The sequence below is a fragment of the Calliphora vicina genome, chromosome 5 (genome assembly GCF_958450345.1).
Source record: "Calliphora vicina chromosome 5, idCalVici1.1, whole genome shotgun sequence".
NCBI classification, from domain to species: Eukaryota; Metazoa; Arthropoda; class Insecta; order Diptera; family Calliphoridae; genus Calliphora; species Calliphora vicina.
Genome location: NC_088784.1, coordinates 95358324 through 95378021, shown reverse-complemented (window position 1 = coordinate 95378021; position 19698 = coordinate 95358324). Strand labels below are relative to the sequence as shown.

Sequence of the window (19698 nt, the reverse complement as noted above, 5' to 3'; positions counted from 1 at the left end):
TTTGTGACTTAAGCCTTTTTGTAATAGATTTAAATTATAGAAAATTGTAATGCTTCAATAAGGAATTAATTAATAATTAAGAATTAATGCTACGAATTAATTCATAATGACTTCATTAACGGAATAGCTAAGAGGTAAAATTTTATTTGATTTCGAAAATGTATTTAAGAATTAATTCTTACGAACCTTTCAATTAAAAGCTTTAATTTAAATAGAATTCCATTCATCGTTGTATTAATCCATATCAGAATTCATTTAAACTTTGAATGATTAAATTTTTGTTAATTCAAATCTGACTTAAAAATTCGGTATTTTTTAAAAAAATTTTGTCTTTTATTTTGAAACATTTGTACAAATTAAATTTATTCAAAGTATTGGCCATTGTTAGCAATGACTATTTCTCATCTTTCTGGCAACATATGGATTTCGAGCCAAAAAGTACTGCTCATCAAGCCAATATCGGATACTATGTTCCAAAGTGAAGCAGAGAGAAAGCGTTCTACATCGATGGAAACAATTAGTAGTCAGGCAAGGTCTGGACTATTAGGCGGGTGAGGTAAAACTTCCCAACCACTTCTTTCTAAATAGTTTTTAACAGATAATGCAACATGTGGCCTAGCGTTGTCATGATGGATTATAACGGTTTCATGTCTGGCCCCATATTCTGTGCGTTTTTCAACCAATGCTCGCTTCAAACGAATCAGATGTGTTCGGTAAGTTCCCTGTGATGGTCTGGTCAGTTTGGTGTTAATTCGGCTTGACATACGATCTCTAACACTTCAGGTAATCGTAATTAACCCATTTTTCATCGCAAGAAATAATTCGATGCAAAAATTATTTTCTTTTCGTCTTTCAAGGTCTCTCGGTTTCAATTCGTATGGTACCCAATTTCCCAGCTTTTCAATGAATCCTGCTGCTCGCAAACATTTTGGAATTTGAGCTTGAATGATTTTGTAAGCTCTTTTTGAGTTTGAAAAACAATATTCATGAAGTAATGCTTACAATTCTTGATCTTTATCTTCCGTGCAAAATAACCACTTCTGAACCGAATAAACCTTCTCTCGCACGTTGTAACCGATGAAACACATTCACCATAAGCTTTGGTGGGCATTCGGCGTGCTTCCCGTATATGACGCTTTGTTGGCACAAAATTTGACATTTAAGAAACAATACAAATTGTTTTGTTTACACTATAATGTTCAATAACTAAGTGAGAATAAATGACAATAAGTTGTTGAAAACAAAAACCGCGTTCAAAAGATACCCTATCTATTGTTTGTAACGGATTTTTATTAAAGAAAAGAAGGAATTAATTCGTAATGAATTCTTAACCCCTTGTCTATACTTGACAAATATTTATCATAACAATTAATGACGTTTGTTGTCAACACAAAGTTTTCTGAGCAAGAGCTCTAACAATTTTATCATAACAAAGCAATAATTCTAATAAATGGGGACTATACCCGATAATTTTTTATCTTGACAATCATTTTGACGTTTATCATGATACAAATTTATCAGCCCCTGTCTATACTTGACAAATATTTATCATAACAATTAATGACGTTTGTTGTCAAAACAAAGTTTTCTGAGCAAAAGCACTAACAATTTTATCATAACAAAGCAATAATTCTGATAAATGGAGACTATACCTGATAATTTTTTATCTTGACAATCATTTTGACGTTTATCATGATACAAATTTATCAGGTATAGAAGAATGGTTAGAGAAAAAAATTTATTTGATTTTGAAAATTGATTCTTTAGAAGTTTTAAACGAAACAGGACTTGATGCAAGTTAGCAAGCTCTGTTGGTCTCATATGTGATTCTATTTTTGAGCATAACTAAATGCAACAAACGGTTGTTAGGTTATTATGAAAATAAACACATCCCCAATAGCAATTGCCGGCCGGCCGGTAGCCATAGTTAATAACAACAATTCTAATTGAATTCAAATCAACTTTCAAATTCAAACACAAGTAACCAATATCTAATTGCGAATTTGAATCCATTTACCAACCATCATTCAAGTACTTTAATTTTCTGTAAAAAAAAATTGTTTATCATGTTGTTAAATGTTAAATAAATTATAATTAAAAATCAATCAATCAAAACATACATAAATTAAAAAATTGTGAATTTTTATTATTGAATAAACTTAAATTGAATGTGTTTTTTTTTTTTTTTAAAAAATTTCAAATTAAATAAAGATTGCGAATATTACATTTTACGTGTTAAAGAAATACCCCAAAAAAAAATAATTCAATAAATATTGTTTAAGTTACAATGGCGGAGCTTTTAACAAAAGAAAAACAATTTCTAAAATTAAATGAACAATTGGATAGAATGGCCATAACCAGTGCTGACATGGAAGGTCCCAAGACAGATGGTCGTTTTTTAACTTTTCAAAAATCCAAAGGCCCCAGTACTCTGTTGAGGAAACAGGGAGCCGGTGATGGTATTGTAGATGTTAACGATACCATAACAACCCTTAGGGAACAACGAACAAATATAATGTCGCTTAATAAAGCAGCAGGAGGAGGAACCTATCGTTCTGCTAATAGACGTAGTTACGGTAATTTTATAAACAAGGTTGGCTACCGTTACCGCCTTTCAGCTAAACTACCGTTACCGAAATCACAGATGATGAGCAGATACGTCACGGTGTTAAAATGTATTAAAGTTGCCTCACACATTTAACCCCAACTTAAGAAAGGAATAGCAAATATGTATGAAAAATGTATGGCTATCCTTTTTCTTCGATGGGGTTAAATGAAGAAATGCTGATACACAACTTTTGTAAACGTTAGTTTTGAAGAATCTGTATACACATATATCTGTGACGGGAATAACTGAAATTACAGTTACAGCTAAAATACCGTTAGTGTTATTTTCCATAATTGAGTTTTTTGAAATCTATAGAAGTTAAAATGTAATTTTTGTAAATTTGATTAGACAAAAAAACACCAAAATTACAGTTATCATTAAAAAGAACAGCAAATACCGTTAACACCATTAAAACTAACCGAATTAAACAAAATTAGCGTTACCCATTAGCCTTTACGAATTGGTAGCCGCCAACCTTGATTATAAGAATTACTTTTACTTCAAAATTAATTTTATATACATTTCCAGATGCTCCCAGTACATCTTCCCAAGGCCCAGCAACAGTTTGCAACAACAATCTCACATATCGTTCCAAACAAACAAAATGCACTGAGTCCAGCCGCTCCCAAATAAATAATCGTATTAGCAATAGTCGTGTTGAGCCTTCGAATAACTCAACTTTTGCCATTAAATATCGTAATCCCAAATTTTTAGAAAGTCCCTCTTTAGAAGTGTTGGTTAAAGAGGAAAGCTCCTCGTTGAGATGTCAAATGGATGCCTCACGCATTGGTAGTCTTAATTCGGTGGCACTGGAGGATGGTGTGTCTACGGGACGGCGTTCACAGACTAGTAATCATACAGTGGCCTCAAAGAAGAACATTAGCTCGGAGGGTTTAATAAAGTAAGTAAAGCAGATAGTCTGATTAAGACAACATTATCCTCTTTTATAGGATTGAGATATAAAGTGTTTAATAGCTTGTCATTTTTGCTTCAAATATATATTTTAGACTTCTCTATAGAGAATCCGCTAAAAATTCGGTTTCTTGTAATAAAATGTATATGCCTGCCGAAGGGCCATTGGGAAGACATGGAGTATGGAGCACTAGTATGGTGGAAGACTCTAAGTAAATCCACCTACTGTGGGATGATTGAGAGAATCTCTGCACTAATAATTACGGGTGCGCAACGAAGCATATTAATGTATGGGCCTTTTCGGAAATGCATCACTGCGCTGCATCTGATGCGCAGTACATTCTAAAATGAAAAAGTTGCCAACACTGTAAATGTCATGAGTTCTAAAAAGCAACAGTAAAACATATGATGCGCAAAAACCCATCAAACAAGCATCACAAAAATGGCTGATGCATTGTCTGCGCATCAGCATCAGCCGATTTGCATGAGCATCGCAAACTAATCACAGATGCGCATCAAATGCAGCGCAGTGATGCATTTCCGAAAAGGCCCAATCCTGCGAATCTCTTCCCTAATGATTACGAGTGCGCAACGAAGCACTCCGTCTCGTGCTCTGTTCGTTATGATGCACTGGCGGTTCGGCGGTTTGGCTAAGTACTGTAGGAACATGGTCTGGTACCGGCCATGCGTCTATTTTAGGAAGGGTACTTTATCGCCCTGTTAACATTGACTACTACACTCCGTTACCTTTTATCGACAGACGCTTCTCTGTATCGCTGGTTGGCGAGTTACCTTCTTGTAGGGACACGTTTGTCATCTATACAGATGGCTCCAAGTCAGCGGTTAGGATGGGTGGTGGCTTCTATATTCCCCATTTTCAGAATGGGGTGTGTTTCAGGCTACAGGATCAATATAGTGTAATTCAAGCTGAAATTTCAGCGATCAAAAGGGCGGTACACTGGATGAGGTACTAGAGGTTATTTGGTGTGAATATCCGAATCTGTAGTAAGTCAGCTATCAAATCCCTATCTGGTGTCTACTCGACATCCAGATTGGTACACATGAATGCCGGGTATCTCTTAACAAGATGGCGAGATGTAACCTGGAGTGTGCCTAGCAATGCTATTGCGGATGAACTGGCCAAAAGAAGCTCACGTCTACAAGTTGATGAGATCGATATTCTGGTCGGTTTAGTGCTATCCTGCTGTAAATCATTCATACAGCGTAAATTATTTGAGTCTGTTCAGCTCAGATGGTCTAATCTAACAAATTGCTTGATATCGAGGCTCGATTTCTCGATGAAGACGAGGTCGTGATGAAGACGAGGAGGAAACGCTCGAACATCTCCTATGTCTTTGCCCTGCTATATCGGGGGCTTGAACTGCGACAATAGGTAGTCCTGTTTTGCAAGGCATAACGGATGTATCTGCTGTGGATGTCAGATAGATTCGTTCATTCGTGTGTCAGGTTGGTTCGGCACTGAACTCATTTCTGAAATGTGAAGGACCTCTTGAGGACCTAAGCATGATCCTTAGGGTTTCACAAAGGGACCAATTTCGTGGACCCAAGTGAGCTGGTTAATACTGGCTTCCTTAATAAACTAACCTAATAAAATGTAAGTTATTTGGGGGCTTCAGAAAGTTGATTTCAACATACAGACGGACATGGCAATATCGCTTCCAATTTCTGTAACGATCCAGTATATACATATATATTTATTATTTGATGTTGCAAATTAACAGTGGAGGTATAATAAACTTGTAAAGGGTATGTTTAGAAACTTCCGATGTAATTATTAACTTACATCTCTGAAATTGTAAAACCCCGCCGAGAATTTAATAAATATTGGTCCAATGTTGGCCACCTCGGATGTGAAAAACAATATTGTAATCGGAAACTGCTGGTGGAACGATAAACAAATACAGTGGAACGAAAAAATTAACTTGTAAATCCCTCAAACTTCTAATCTAGAAACTCTCAGATCTCATTAATAAAACATTCAAGTTTTGATAAAAGTTAAATACAAATTACATTTATTTTAATGAATAAAGCTCAGAAATATATAAATTAGATAAATATAAAAATTAATTACAAGTTTATTTAGAATATATCGTTAGCCAAAGGTTCATTCTGTATGGTAAACTTCTTATTTGTTTTCTGGTTGGGGGAACCATGACTGGCAAGCCTCCATGGCTATCTCACACATGGCGGTAACGGCCTTGGCATTGTCATATTCTAAAATTGGAAAATTAAAGACAGTTTTTAAGGTATAATGAACATTTACAAATTTATAAATTATTCGAATACTTACCCACACTATTACGTTTGCCAAAAATGCTGCCATTAAAGGGGGGCTTGCGGTAGGCGGCTTCACTGGTGTTCAACATGACCACGGCCATAATAAAGGCAATGACAATGAAACAGACCGAGAAACGTAGAGCAAACATTTTGAGAGTATCCTTAAGATGTGTTGGGCTGTAGATGCAAACATAAACTGATGATTTTGTTGGCTGTTGGCCAGGCTTTTATACTAAATTCTCACAGAAATAATGGCATCAAAAAATGTCTTATATTCTTAAACCATTAAATGTTTCAATTGCTTTCCTTATTTCTTAAATTAATTTCAACTCATTTTGTTTATCTCCTCAAATATTTTCAGATTCCTTAAATCCAAAATTGTAATACTTGAAGAAGATCATGAACGCATATCTAAGGAAATGAGCAAACAAAAGGAATTACTCGACAAAGCTTTGGAGCACACCAAAACGGTAGAGCAACAAAGGGATCAGGCTTTGGCCAAAAATAATTCCCTAACAGAGCAAATAGCAAAACATGAAAAACAATTAGAAGATGCAAACAGGCGTTTAAAGGAGCGCAGCTTGGAGCAAAACGCTCAACATAAAGAACTGGAAACAGCGAAAAGAGAATTAAAACTATTAACTCAAACAAATACCAATCTAGAGAAGCGACTCTTTCGAGCTAAAGAAGATTTGGAAAGTGCTAGGAATACGTTGAGCGTAATGAAAACGGCTGAGCGGGAGCAAAAGGAAACGATGAGAAATGAGGCCGACAATAAGGATAAACAAATTAAGGGGTTAAAAAAACAAAGAGCGGATTTATTAAATGCCTACAAAAAGCAATTGTTTCTAATCGATAATTTAAAAAGGCAAAACATATGTTTGGAACACGCCAAAATGATGGAATTTGGTGAAAAGGAGTTTTCCAAAGTCTTAGAGTGGAATATTAAGAGATAGAGTTTTAAATAAAATTCTGGTATTTCTACAATATACGTATGCATGTGTGTAAATAAATAATAAATGTAGTCTGTTCTTTAACAGTGTCCTGTTAAGTGTCCTTAAAAAAAGACTTAATAATATTTGCAATAATTAAATGTACTTAAACGAACAATAAACTAAAAATATTCTTATATAGCTTTGGTACATACTTGTACTTACATATGTTGTTCATGTTATTTAGTAATAAACCCACCCTTTTTTTGGCTTAATCATATTTTTCAATTTATTTCCAATTATCCCGGCTGATATCCTTAGAGACAAACATAAACAATTATTAGATGAAGTATATTATCATTTTTGATTTTCCAAACATGAGAATTTTAGTATAAAAGCCTGGCCAGCAGCCAACAAAATCATCAGTTTCTGTCAGCATCTACAGCTCAAATCATCTTCAAACATCTAGTTCAGTCGTGTTTTCTTGCTCCAAAGATACTCTCAAAATGTTCGCTCTACGTTTCTCAGTCTGCCTCATTGTCATTGCCTTCATCATGGCAGTTGTCATGTTGAACTCCAGTGAAGCCGCCTACCGCAAGCCCCCATTCAATGGCAGCATTTTTGGCAAACGCAACAGTGTCGGTAAGTTTTCGAATAATTTATGGTTTTTTTATATAAATTTCCATTATACCTTAACAATTTTCTATATTTTCTCAATTTTAGAATATGACAATGCCAAGGCTGTTACCGCCATGTGTGAAATAGCCATGGAGGCTTGCCAGTCATGGTTCCCCCAACCAGAAAACAAATAAGAGCTGTTCTATATAAAACGCAAAATTTTCTAACGTAATTATCTATATAAACATGTAATTAATATTTATATTTATCTAAATTATATATGTACTTGAATAAAATCATTATTAAGAATTGAAGAACAAAAATTAATAGAGAATTATTTAAAATAACAAGGCAAAAACTAGTTAAAAATTAATTTACTCAAGTGTAGTGTGCAGATTTTAATTTGGTTAAAAATTATTATCCATGTAAAGAGTAAATCATAATCTTAGCTTATGAAGTTACATAAGATTCGGCTGTGCAGAATCTTATAAACCCTTCACCAAATTATACTTCACAATACAAATTTTAAATATTTTTAGGTAAACAAAATTTATTTTTTTCCAGTTGTTTTTTCAAATTATTTAAAAATTTTTTTGTAAATTTAATTTTTTTTTTTTTAAATTTAAATTTTTTTTTTAAATTTAAATTTTTTTTTTTAAATTTAAAAATATTTTTTTTTAAATTTTAAAAAATTTTTTTTGGTTTTTTAATTGTTTGGAGAAAAAAATGCGGGTTAAAAAATATTTTTTTTCCGATTTTGATCCATTGTAGGTCCAACTAACTATCGTCTTATATACGTCGTCTGATATAGGTCTTTGAAATATCTATCATTAGATATCCATATTTTCTATATTAAAGACTTAGTAATCCAGATATAGGTCAAAAATAGGTAAAAAAAATCGAGGTTGTCCTGTTTTTTTCCTCATATCTCAGCCATTTGTGGACCGTTTTAGCTAATTTTCAATAGGAAACATCTCGAAACCATTTCTGACAGAATTATTGAAGTTTTGGATCCCGAAGATATCTGGGGTCTTCAGAAAATTGATTTCAACAGACAGACGGACAGACAGACGGACATGGCTTAATCGACTCCGCTATATATAAGGATCCAGAATATACATATATACTTTATAGGGTCGGAAAATTATATTGTGGAAATTACAAACTGAATGACAATTCAGAATTATAAATATCAGTAATTCATTCTACAGAACCATTTCTAACAGAACAAATTCTTTAGCTTTAAATTATTCATGATGAAATTAATTCATAATGGAATTCCTTCAACATTTGACTGATTCCATTTTTTGTTAATTCAAATCTAATACTGATTGAATTAAAATATTTGTTTTTCATTCAGTTTTGTTTTTCTTTAGCTTTTAATCATTTACATACAGATTTGTATTGAAGAAAAATTTAATCATTCAATAATTTTATTAAACCATTTTGTAATGGATCGGAATTAAATAAAACTTGAATGGTTCATTAAGTATGTAATTAATTCTATAAAGAATGAATTCTTAAAGGAATGATTTCAAGTACTAAATAATTAAAGTACTAACGAATTAAACCTATGTAATGGAAATCGATTTTGAAATGATTCATACATCAATATATCAGCTATAGACCCGCTTCGGTTGCCATTTAAAATCGAAAATCAGCCCATAAATGGCTTAGATATTAGGAAAATAAACCACTATAACCTCGATTTTTGGCATATTTATGATTTATATCTGGATTACAGATATTTCAAAGTCCTTTGCAATAAGGCCATAATAAGTTGAACCTAAAATGGGTCAAAATCGGACAAAATATTTTTTAACTCGAATTTTTTTTTTCCAAAATAAATTTTTTGTTTTCCATTCAAAATTGAGATAATCGTCCCACGACATCCTCGATTTTTGGCTTATTTATGATTTATATCTGGATTACTAAGTCATTAATATAGAGAATATGGATATCTAATGATAGATATTTCAAAGTCCTTTGTAATGACGTTTACAAGGCCATAGTAAGTTGGACCTATAATGGGTCAAAATCAAAAAATATTTTTTAATCCGAATTTTTTTTCCCCAAACTAATTTTTTGTCATACATTTTTTTCAATAAATTGTTTTTTTTAATTAAAAAAATTTAATTTTGTCTGGTTTGTGCTGTGCAGAAGTAGTGATTTTGACACGGAAGACAAAGATCGCCCAGGCCAGTCAAAAAAGTTTGAAGACCAAGAATTGGAGACATTACTCCATGAAGATTGTTGTCAAACTCTACAAGAGCTTGCAAAATCATTCAGCAATTTCAAAACGTTTGCGAGCAGCAGGATGCATCCAAAAGTAGATAGTAGAAATTAGATACCATACGAATTGAAAGACGATTTTGCATGTCTGAAATGATGCTAAAACGCTATAAAAGAAAATAATTTTTTCAACCGAATCATTACTTGCGATGAAAAATGGATCCATTACGATAACCCGAAGCTTAAAAGATCGTATGTGAAGCCCGGCCAACCAGCCGAATCGACACCAAAGCCAAATATCCATGGCGCTAAAATAATGTATTTGGTGGGATCAAAAGGTTCCTATCTATTATGAGCATCTAAAATCTGGCCAGATCATCACAGGGAACTTGTACTGAACGTAACTGATTCGTTTGAAGCAAGCATTGGTCGAAAAACGCCTAGAATATGCTGCCAAACATGAAACCGTAATTTTCCATTATGACAACGCTCGGCCACATGTTGCAATACCTGTAAAAACTATTTAAAATTAAGTGGTTGGGAAGTTTTGCTTCAACCGTCTTGAAGTAAAGTCTACTATTTGTTTCGATTGATGCAGAACGCTCTCTCTAGGATACGCTTCACTTTCGAACAGAGTATCCGATATCGGCTTGATTCGTTCTTGGCCTCAAATGATGAGCAGTTCTTTTGGCTCGGAATCCATATGTTGCCAGAAAAGTTGGAAAAGGTCATAGCTAACAATGATCAATACTTTGAATAAATTTATATTGTACAAATGTTTCAAAATAAAAGTTAAAACTTTTCATACACCCAATAATTATTTAAATTGAGGTTAAAAAGCCTCATATCATTTCACCGAAAATTTCAGTTGAACCATTCACAATTTTTTAAAAAGTCATTAATGTTGACATGAAGTTACTATATAACACATTTGTTTGAGTACATTTATGATTTATTTAGCTTTAAATATATATAAAAAATTATGTATAGAATTAAACTTAAAGATTAATATGAGTTAATTTAGAAATAATGCAGCATGTAATGTAAAAGAAGAATAAAATGTAAATAGAATTTAAATATAAAATATACAATACAAGCAATTTTTTATAAAAATTGAGATAATTTTGAAGAGATACAATTGATTCAGTTCTTTTTTTGTGGTATTATCGCGAATTCTTTAATTACAATAGACAAATAATAGTTACATAATTACTTTATAAAACTTACAAGAGTAACTACTACAAACAACTTCACATACTTTCAATTTTAAGACAGAAAGTCGAAACATTTTGATTTGAATGTGTATGTACTGGGTATCTATCTATTCATTCGAATAATAGTAGAAATTCTTACGAATAATAATTCGAAGAATTTAAATATTAACATTTTCGAATAACGAACAATTTGGATAATTTTCTGTGATCGGGTTGGCTGGCTTTAGACGATATGACTTTATAATACTTAATATTTTACTTTATTTGAAACAATTTAAATTATTCGAAAATGATAAAAGATATTCGTTTTGTTCGAACAACTGAAGAATTTGGATACCCTAGTAAGTACATTAAGGTGTTTTTTACTTTTTGATCGTTCATTATATATATTTAAAACCCTATTTCGAAAGCAAACATGCACATTTTTATAAAATTTATTGGTCATTGATTATTTTAAACTTACCGCCAGAAATTTTGATTGAAAATTAAACTTCGAATTGAGAACTTTTTAAAAAATCACAGTATCTATAACAAAATCCTCAATTCACTGCACAAAATTATATAGAAATGCAAACTTTTTGACTTGTTATTTATAGATGTATATGTATATATCACTTTCTGCATTAAAACTGGCAATTTATGTAGCAGATGTAGTAGTTAAGCAGTTAAAATCTAAATAATTTTTTAATTTCTCGGCACTGTGCGACGTCTTTGGCGCAATTCACTTATATATTTACGTAAATATGTCATATAATCGGTCATGAAAGTGGTGTAAGCCTGTAAGTAAAAATATTGAGTAAAATTATTGAGTTGAGTTTTCTTTCCAAAAAATCTACTTTCTCAAATGGAAGCATATTATCTAAAACAATCTTTTAGATTACAATCTTCACATTTTGTTGCAAGTTTTGTATATTATTTACAGAACTTCGAATTGATTTCAGTTTAATTCAATAAAATCTTAAATCACAATTAAAAATTCAGCAAATCATTCAATATAAGACCCCAACACATTAGTCAATTAGTTGAGCAAGTCTTCTGCACAATTTTTGAGTTTGTTGATGTCAGAGGTAAGACCCCTTTCACACTAGGCAATTTACTCTTGCACAACTAAATTGCGTAGTTCAGGTTAAGGAGAAAAATTTTTTTCAAATTTGAGTTCAGACTTTCTTGTACACGGCAAGTTGGTTTGTTCTTTCACTCTTATTTTTGAAAATGAAAAACAGACTTGCTCAACTAAATTGCCTAATATGAAAGGGGTATTAAAAAGTTTGTAAAAAGCCGTAACAAAATTGTTAAAGAAAATCGTTTTTAATCGGGGTTGTCATAGTATCCAATCATTGTCGGAATCGGTTTTGAAAACGACAAAAAAGGTACTTTTAACTTATGAAATCCAATGTAATTTTTTGTTTAATCGATAAGGAATTTAATTCTAGATCGAATATAAAACCAATAACTTTCAATTTCACGAGACCAATGTCCTTTTTCTTTCGTTTTCAAAACCGATTCCGACAATGATTGGATAAATATTATTATTCCAATATACTCACAGTATCTAATACATAACGAGGTATATAGCCTTTCAAGTCTAAACATAATATCCATTCAAATATGCAGGCATCCGTTTTGCCTTCGATTTCATGCAATGCAAAACCGGCAATCAGATTTTCACCTCTTGTATATTTCGTATTGGCTGGTACTCGATCATACTCAACACTTATGGCCGCACTCAGCCATACTTTACCCCTGCTGTTGAAACCTTTCAGAGGAGAATGTGTGGTTGTATTCTGAGCTTGTTGTTCATCCTCAACATCTTCTACATGATCTTTAGCATCCTCAAATTCATCGTCCAAGGGTGGAGGTTCACTGAAATTAATACGCATGGCTTCACTGAAATCTTTGGCTCCTAAACTTTTGCTTAATGTCTGAAAGGCCACATTATCCTTGTGCAAAGTCATGCTAGTGCTATTTCGACAACTACCCACACTACTAGACTGAGCACCTTCATCCGGATCAGATATAGTAGAAACACTACCTTCACACGAATTATTAAGCATTTCATCGTCGTCGGAGTTGTCGGTATCAGTGGACACATCACGCATTTTGCCATCAACGAATAAACGCCAACAACGTAAATTAACAAAATCACGAGATTTAATCATGCCACCACCACCGCCTACCGTAGCCTGGTAGGTAATATCAGTGTAGGTGTTAACTTTCTGTAAAGTAAATAAATATTTTATATTTATCTACCTATATATTTAAAACACTTTACTTACCCTCACAATTTTCGATTCCAACATAGTGGGATTCCAATGTGGAGCTTCTTCAATTTTATAAAATAATTCATTGCACAATGCTTTGGCAGGATATTTCAAGCGACCCTTTTGATATAATTAAACAATTATGCATTTTATATTTCTTCCTTTAATATAGCTACAATCAATACCCACGGTTAATTTATAAATTTTTCCTAATTTCTCCCGATGTATACTGCTAATGGTGTCACCTTTCTTAGTAACTTTTTCTACTTTCCAATCGGGTACTTGCAGCAATTCATAGGCTTTGCGCAAGCAATCCAAACCCATTTGATGATATTCTTCATCCTGTAAAAAAGCACAAACAACATTGTTACAAGTTAGTTTCCATATATAACTGATAAAAAGAGAACTATACCATCTTAGAGTTAAGCCTTAAATAAACTCAATCACATCACAGTGTTTGATTAGCATTTTATAAAGATTTTTTTACATAGTTGAAATGCAAATTTAATTGATTTATTCTTTTCTATCAGAAACTGATTTAAATTATTTGGAAGATGGGAATAATGAATGAAAATATAAGAAATAAAATAGGTACAACTTCCTCTAATAAAACTTGCAGGAATATATGGGTGATCAAAAAACAAGTAAAAGAGCTGCTATATCCGGCTGTACAGAATCTTGTATACCCTTCACCAAATTATACAATTGCCCAATTCACAATTGATGTCGTAGTGTTGTAGTATTGTATGTCATAAATATTTTTCAAACAAATTTTTCGAAACAAAAACAAAACATTAGTAAAAAAAATTACGACATACAACGATACAACGCTACGACACCAATTGTGAATTGGGCAAATATATAAATAAAATAAAAATTTAAAATTTTTTTTTTCATTTAAAAATTTTTGAAAATTTTTTTTAATTTTTTCAAAAAAAAAATTGTTTTTGAAAATTTAAAAAAAAATTCACAATTTTTAAAAATATTTTTTTTAATTTAGTGAAAAAAATTAATGACAAACATTTTTTTAGTTAAAAAAATTCGGGTTTAAAAATATATTTCCCGATTTTGACCCATTGTAGGTCCAAATTACTATAGCCCCATATTGCCTATATTAATGACTTAGTAATCCAGATATATAAAAATATGCAAAAAATCGAGGTTGTCCCGGTTTTCTCCTTATATCTCAGTATTTTGGGCTGATTTAATCGATGTTAAATAGCAACCGAGCCGGAAGAATTCCCGATATATTGATGTATCAATCATGTTTGTAAGTTATTTGGGTGCTTCCGAAAGTTGATTTTAACATACAGACGGACATGACTATATATAACGATCCACACTTTGTGGGGTCGCAAATTAAAAATGTAGAAATTACAAACGGAATGACAAACTTATACATATATACAGCCCAATTATGAATAAAAATTCCGCGGGAGTTTTTTCCCTTTTCTCATTTTTCCTATTCAATTTCAATGAGAAAAAACTCCCGGGGAACAAACTCCCGCGGAATTTTTTATTCATAATTGGGCTGATAAACTTGCCACTCATGGTGAAGGGTATAAAAATCGAGGATGTCCTGGTTTTTTCCTTATATCTCAGCCATTTGTGGGTCGATTTTAAATAACAACCAAACTGGGTCTGTAGCGGATGTATTTACGTATGAATCATGTTATTTGGGGGCTATGTAAAGTTGATTTCAACATGGATACATGAATTTTTTTATCAACAAATTTCGAAAGGTTTTTATTAACAAATTTTTTTTTTATTTTTTTACCCCCATTAACACGAAGTCCGGTTAGGTGCTAACTAATAGTTATACTGTTATTTAAAATTATTTTTGTATGAAAACTGTCACTATTAGTTAAAACATAACCAGACTTCGTGTTAATGGGGGTTATTATATATATACTTTTTTAAATATAGTTTATACAAATGACTTTAAAAGAAATTGTACCTGTTCTTCTTCCGCATCGCTGTTGTGGGCTGAGTCTAAAGGCGAGTAAAAATCCACTACACTATCAGCAGGGCGACGTTCATTATGTGCAGACAAAAATGGTGCCATCAACGGAGAACGATCCGTGGAATTGGTAATAGCTGAAAACAAATATTTACATTTCAATACTACAATTAAATAAAAAACTAACTAAAAGAGTTAATTACCAGAAAAATAACGTCTAGCATGACGTTCTTGGGGTATGACACGACAGTCTAAAAACCAAGCTTCGCCCCAAGCCAAAACAAATGAGGATAAAATGAGAATCACTACAAATACTTGTTGACTGGAGTCAACCCACTAAAAAGCAATAAAAATGTAAATGTTAAATAAATAAAGTTTTAGCAGATTGAAATTTAAACACATTGTATAAATGAATGGAATTTGGAGTATATATCTTCTCGTTTCGAATATAAAAAGTTTCAATGTTTTTACGTTTTTGAAAAGTAAAATGGAGACAAACCACTATTGAATAAATTACATGAGTTAATTTTGTATGTTAAAAACCATTTAATACATTAAGGGATAATACTTTCTATTTTCATTTATTTATTATTTTCAAAACGAAAAAACATGATATTTTATTATTATTTGCGATCAAGGCAAATTTTATAATTTGACAATGGCTTATCAAGTTATTACTTTAAGCTGTTTAGTTAAACATCTTAGAAACTTACGTTAAATACAAAAACTTTGGATATTAGAAATAGGCAAGAACCACTTGTGGACAGCTAAAACATATTCAAAAAAAATATAAAAATATAATAGTTATCATTAGTAAATGTTTGATTATTTACTTATTTTCTATTGTACAAAAAAAAATGTTTTACGTACCGCAATTATAAGCCAATGATTTATATACATAAGTGCATAAAAAAATATTAAAACTAAAAACCGACAAATCGCCGCAGCTACAACATCAAATAATGATTCATTAACTGTATAATGTAATATCTGTTTTTGCAGTGCTTGAATTATACTATCGCCATTTATCTATAATTAGATAGAGATTAAACAATGAAAACAAACAAAAAAATATTAATTATAGGTAGGTATATACATATTTACTAACCATTATACATATCAGCCATAAAAGTGATACGAAAAATAAATCAAATGTTACAAATAAACAAAAGAATCTTCGAACTACCGACATACGACCATCTTGCATGTAGCCACCTAGGAATTCCTCGGTAATAAGATTTATGGAATGGGTACGTGCTGAAACATATAACAATTTAATAAAAATTTAATAAATATCAGATGCCGCTGGCAATACATACACATATCAAACCCGGAAGGATTGCTGCCACCTCTTGATTGCATGATGCGAGTTTGATTTATTAATAATTCGGCAGTACTACGTAGATCATCGGAACTATTTTGAGACATGGTTTTCTTAGTTTCTGTTTACTACTACATCACAACATTTTTATTCTTATAATTTAAAATTTGTTTGTTGTTATCAATCTAATACTGCAAAGAAAGTATTCAAAATTTTAGGTTTTCATTACAAAATGTTTGTTTACAATTAAAATAAAATGTGTAATAGGTGCGAGTTTATTTAATTTCAATAACGAAATAAATGAATGTCTTTCAGATAAGCAATGAAACGCCAAATAAAATTTTTAAATGTTTGGGCATATCAGTATTGTAATAAATACATATTGCTCATTTGCATGAAGAGGATGATAACAGAAAAACATAGTTGGATTTTAATACATATTTGAAGTGATTTTATTATTCTTTAAATTAACATGATGGGATTATACTTATACTTAGCATTTTCAAAACAATGAAAACTTATAAACTTCAGCAAAAAAGTGTAAAATCATTTATGAGGAAAACCTCGAATAACGACACAAGTCAAAATAATTTAACGCCAAGAGAGAAATTGACAAAAATTACTCCCCGGTAGATTATCAGTAATCTTAAATTGAAAACTAATTCTCGAACCCGTGAAAACCACTTATTTCTAAAAAAAATCTTATTGCTCCTATACAATTTGCAAAGAACATTTAAACAAATATAATTTAAGAGCCAGCGAGCATTTGTAAAACGGAAAAAGACTGGACCCCAAGTAAACAAATGTTTGGCGGTGGCAATATTATGGTTTGAGGCTGCTTTTCATGGCAAGGTATGGGTCCAATTTATATCACAAAGGATACTATAACTTTAATCGGATACAAATCCATTTTAAACGATGTTATGTATCCATACGATAACCCTAGTTTGGAGATTCCACCACGACAATGGCCACAATCTCATAAAAAACTTATGGGAAACTGTAGAACGTAAAATGGGAATTCAAGATGCAGGAATGGCAAAATATTTCAAGGGAGACGATTGATTCTTTAATTGGTTCAATGCATCGTCGCTGTGAAGCAGTAATAAAAACTAAGGGATATCCAGCAAAATACTAAAGGTACGTTTACATTGATCAAATGTATGGCGATAAAAACGATCAAGTCTTTCTTATTAGATTAATTTTATACGAGAAAATAACTTCTTCTAGGTATTATGATATTTTCTAAACGTAATCATGTTTATTGAAATAAATATTGGTTCAATGGAAAGAAAAATATTGATTGAATGTGACTCTAAAAGGGCTAGACAATTTTTGTAAAACATAAGATTCCAATGTGAATACCATAATAATAAATAATTTTTGTTTACTATTTTCAGATTTTAATTAGTTATGTTATAAATAAATAAAAGTATATAGATACATATTAATGAAATACTAAAAATTTCTTAAGATTTTTTTTTGGATTTTGACCACTACATATACGAATAATATATGAACAATAGAGGTGTATTCGGCTGTTCCGAATTTTATATACCCTTCACCAAAGTTTACTTTAAGATAAAGTTTGAAAATATATTTTGTTGAAAAATATTTTTTCCGATTTTTTCCCATTGTAGCCCCGAATTGCTATTGTGTTTTATACTTCGTTGGAAAGGTCTTTGGAATATCTATCGTGAGATATTCATATTAATGGCTTAGTAATTCATTTACAGATAAAAATCGAGTATATCGATTATATTATAGCGGATATATGAATGTATAAATCATGTATGTAAGTTATTTGGGGGTTACGGATATGACATACAGACGGATATGGCGACTCCAATATCTATAACGATGCGAATATATATACTAACGGAATGAGAAACTTATATATACCCTTGCCACCCATTAGGAAAGGTAGAAAACCAAATCCAAAATCTGAAAATTTTTTCGGAAAATTTTTTTCGAATCCAATTATTTTTTATAACCAATAGAAGCGGTAAATTTTGATTTAAACGATAACGCCAAATAATCGTTCATCGACTTTTTTCTTCATGGCAGAGGAATTTTGTATGGGAACTTGATTTTTCAATACTTTTTTTCTTTTATCGGAAAATTTATAGATAGGTTGCTAACAATAGAGGTTCCACACTTCGTATGTGCATATATATTCAAACATATAATTGCTGTATATGTACATATTTACATTTATACATAAAAATATATTCATAAGTACACATATAGTAATGGAAACAATAACAACTGCATATTATTTTCTGATAATAATCTTACTAATGTATGTCAGTGAGTAAACAAATGCAAAAAATAAATTAACGAAGTAAACTAAATAATATCGCTATTAACACTTTTGTTTCCTTTTAATAAACAATGTATGATTCTATTTTCCAAAATGTTATTAATTAATCACTTTTTGTTCACTAAAAAACAATACACCAGCAGAAAATAATCATGACATTTTTATTTTTTTTTATTTGTTTTGGCCACCGACTTATTGAGACTCCGTATAATTTTTCTATTTATTTTAGTTTTATTGCAGTTTTTAATATAATTTATACCTTTATGAACAGTTATATATTAGTATTTACTTATTTCACTTGATTAATTTTAATTTACTGTGAAATATACAAAAATGTAACAATGAGAACTAATTTCTTTTTTACTTCGATTGGCTTTCTTTAACCAATTAGAAGTACAAAAAAAAAGAAAAACAAATCAAAGAATGCCAGTGAGAGAATAAGATAATTTTGACATTTGGATTTCGGGTTGCCATATTGTAATAAGAAAAGAAAACCGTTAAAAAAAACGTAGTGACATACCACACAACAAGTGGCAACACTAGAGTGTCCAAAAAACAGCAAAATTTAAAAAACCAGTTTCCGATTTAACCGAAAAAGTGTGTTTTTTGAAAAACCGGTTTCGATTATTGTCTTTTAAAAAAACCGGATAATCGGTTTCGGTTTTTGTCTTCAAAAAAATTGTTATTTAATGGAAATTTAACATTTTTGAATTCTTTATGCAATTATTTTATATTTTTTTTAGGAAATGTTGTCAAATGCTACAACTTTCTATAAAATAAATCAATATATTTAAAAATGGTATCAAAGTTTTTCATAAATATTTTTGAATGAGCTTAGAAAATATATTTCATTAAAACCGGTTAATCGTCATACAAAAACCGGTTTGTCAAAAAACCGAAAAGTTAAAAAAAGCCGAAACCGGTGGAGTTTACAAAGATGAATAAACCGGTTGACCGGTTTTCGGTTTTGGATACTCTAGGCAACACCCATGAGCCGACGCGGCTGACATGAGAAAAAA

At 31.2% G+C, this 19698-nt stretch overlaps 4 protein-coding genes across 4 annotated transcripts; 2 read left to right on the top strand and 2 right to left on the bottom strand.

Moving 5' to 3' along the window:
- Window positions 1-2115: 2115 nt before the first annotated feature.
- LOC135962183 (testis-expressed protein 9) lies at window positions 2116-6978 on the top strand. Its single transcript, XM_065513961.1, has 3 exons — window positions 2116-2576; window positions 3137-3509; window positions 6180-6978. The coding sequence occupies exons 1-3, from the start codon at window positions 2288-2290 to the stop codon at window positions 6772-6774; spliced, it is 1257 nt and encodes a 418-aa protein (XP_065370033.1). The 5' UTR covers window positions 2116-2287; the 3' UTR covers window positions 6775-6978.
- Window positions 5578-6069, bottom strand: LOC135962185 (neuropeptide SIFamide-like). Its single transcript, XM_065513963.1, has 2 exons — window positions 5832-6069; window positions 5578-5755 (listed from the first exon to the last, which is right to left on the bottom strand). The coding sequence occupies exons 1-2, from the start codon at window positions 5965-5967 to the stop codon at window positions 5667-5669; spliced, it is 225 nt and encodes a 74-aa protein (XP_065370035.1). The 5' UTR covers window positions 5968-6069; the 3' UTR covers window positions 5578-5666.
- Window positions 6979-7118: 140 nt separating the features above from the next.
- Window positions 7119-7677, top strand: SIFa (SIFamide). The gene is made up of 2 exons (XM_065513962.1): window positions 7119-7392; window positions 7474-7677. Exons 1-2 carry the CDS (start codon window positions 7257-7259, stop codon window positions 7560-7562), a joined length of 225 nt encoding a protein of 74 aa, XP_065370034.1. The 5' UTR covers window positions 7119-7256; the 3' UTR covers window positions 7563-7677.
- A 2853-nt stretch (window positions 7678-10530) lies between these two features.
- Window positions 10531-19073, bottom strand: Start1 (Steroidogenic acute regulatory protein-like). Its single transcript, XM_065512309.1, has 11 exons — window positions 18939-19073; window positions 16355-16547; window positions 16144-16292; window positions 15906-16064; window positions 15749-15802; window positions 15239-15371; window positions 15033-15172; window positions 13265-13417; window positions 13091-13195; window positions 12362-13030; window positions 10531-11591 (listed from the first exon to the last, which is right to left on the bottom strand). The coding sequence occupies exons 2-11, from the start codon at window positions 16461-16463 to the stop codon at window positions 11499-11501; spliced, it is 1764 nt and encodes a 587-aa protein (XP_065368381.1). The 5' UTR covers window positions 16464-16547; window positions 18939-19073; the 3' UTR covers window positions 10531-11498.
- Window positions 19074-19698: the final 625 nt, after the last annotated feature.

Coding starts and splice junctions, on each gene's coding strand:
- LOC135962183 (XM_065513961.1), top strand. CDS start 2,288: ATGGCGGAGCTTTTAACAAAAGAAAAACAATTTCTAAAATTAAATGAA. Junction 2,577..3,136: donor TGCTAATAGACGTAGTTACG/GTAATTTTATAA, acceptor ATACATTTCCAG/ATGCTCCCAGTACATCTTCC. Junction 3,510..6,179: donor AGCTCGGAGGGTTTAATAAA/GTAAGTAAAGCA, acceptor AAATATTTTCAG/ATTCCTTAAATCCAAAATTG.
- LOC135962185 (XM_065513963.1), bottom strand. CDS start 5,967: ATGTTTGCTCTACGTTTCTCGGTCTGTTTCATTGTCATTGCCTTTATT. Junction 5,756..5,831: donor TGGCAAACGTAATAGTGTGG/GTAAGTATTCGA, acceptor TTCCAATTTTAG/AATATGACAATGCCAAGGCC.
- SIFa (XM_065513962.1), top strand. CDS start 7,257: ATGTTCGCTCTACGTTTCTCAGTCTGCCTCATTGTCATTGCCTTCATC. Junction 7,393..7,473: donor TGGCAAACGCAACAGTGTCG/GTAAGTTTTCGA, acceptor TCTCAATTTTAG/AATATGACAATGCCAAGGCT.
- Start1 (XM_065512309.1), bottom strand. CDS start 16,463: ATGTCTCAAAATAGTTCCGATGATCTACGTAGTACTGCCGAATTATTA. Junction 16,065..16,143: donor TATGGCTGATATGTATAATG/GTTAGTAAATAT, acceptor ATCTAATTATAG/ATAAATGGCGATAGTATAAT. Junction 13,418..15,032: donor GCGATGCGGAAGAAGAACAG/GTACAATTTCTT, acceptor GCTTTTTTACAG/GATGAAGAATATCATCAAAT.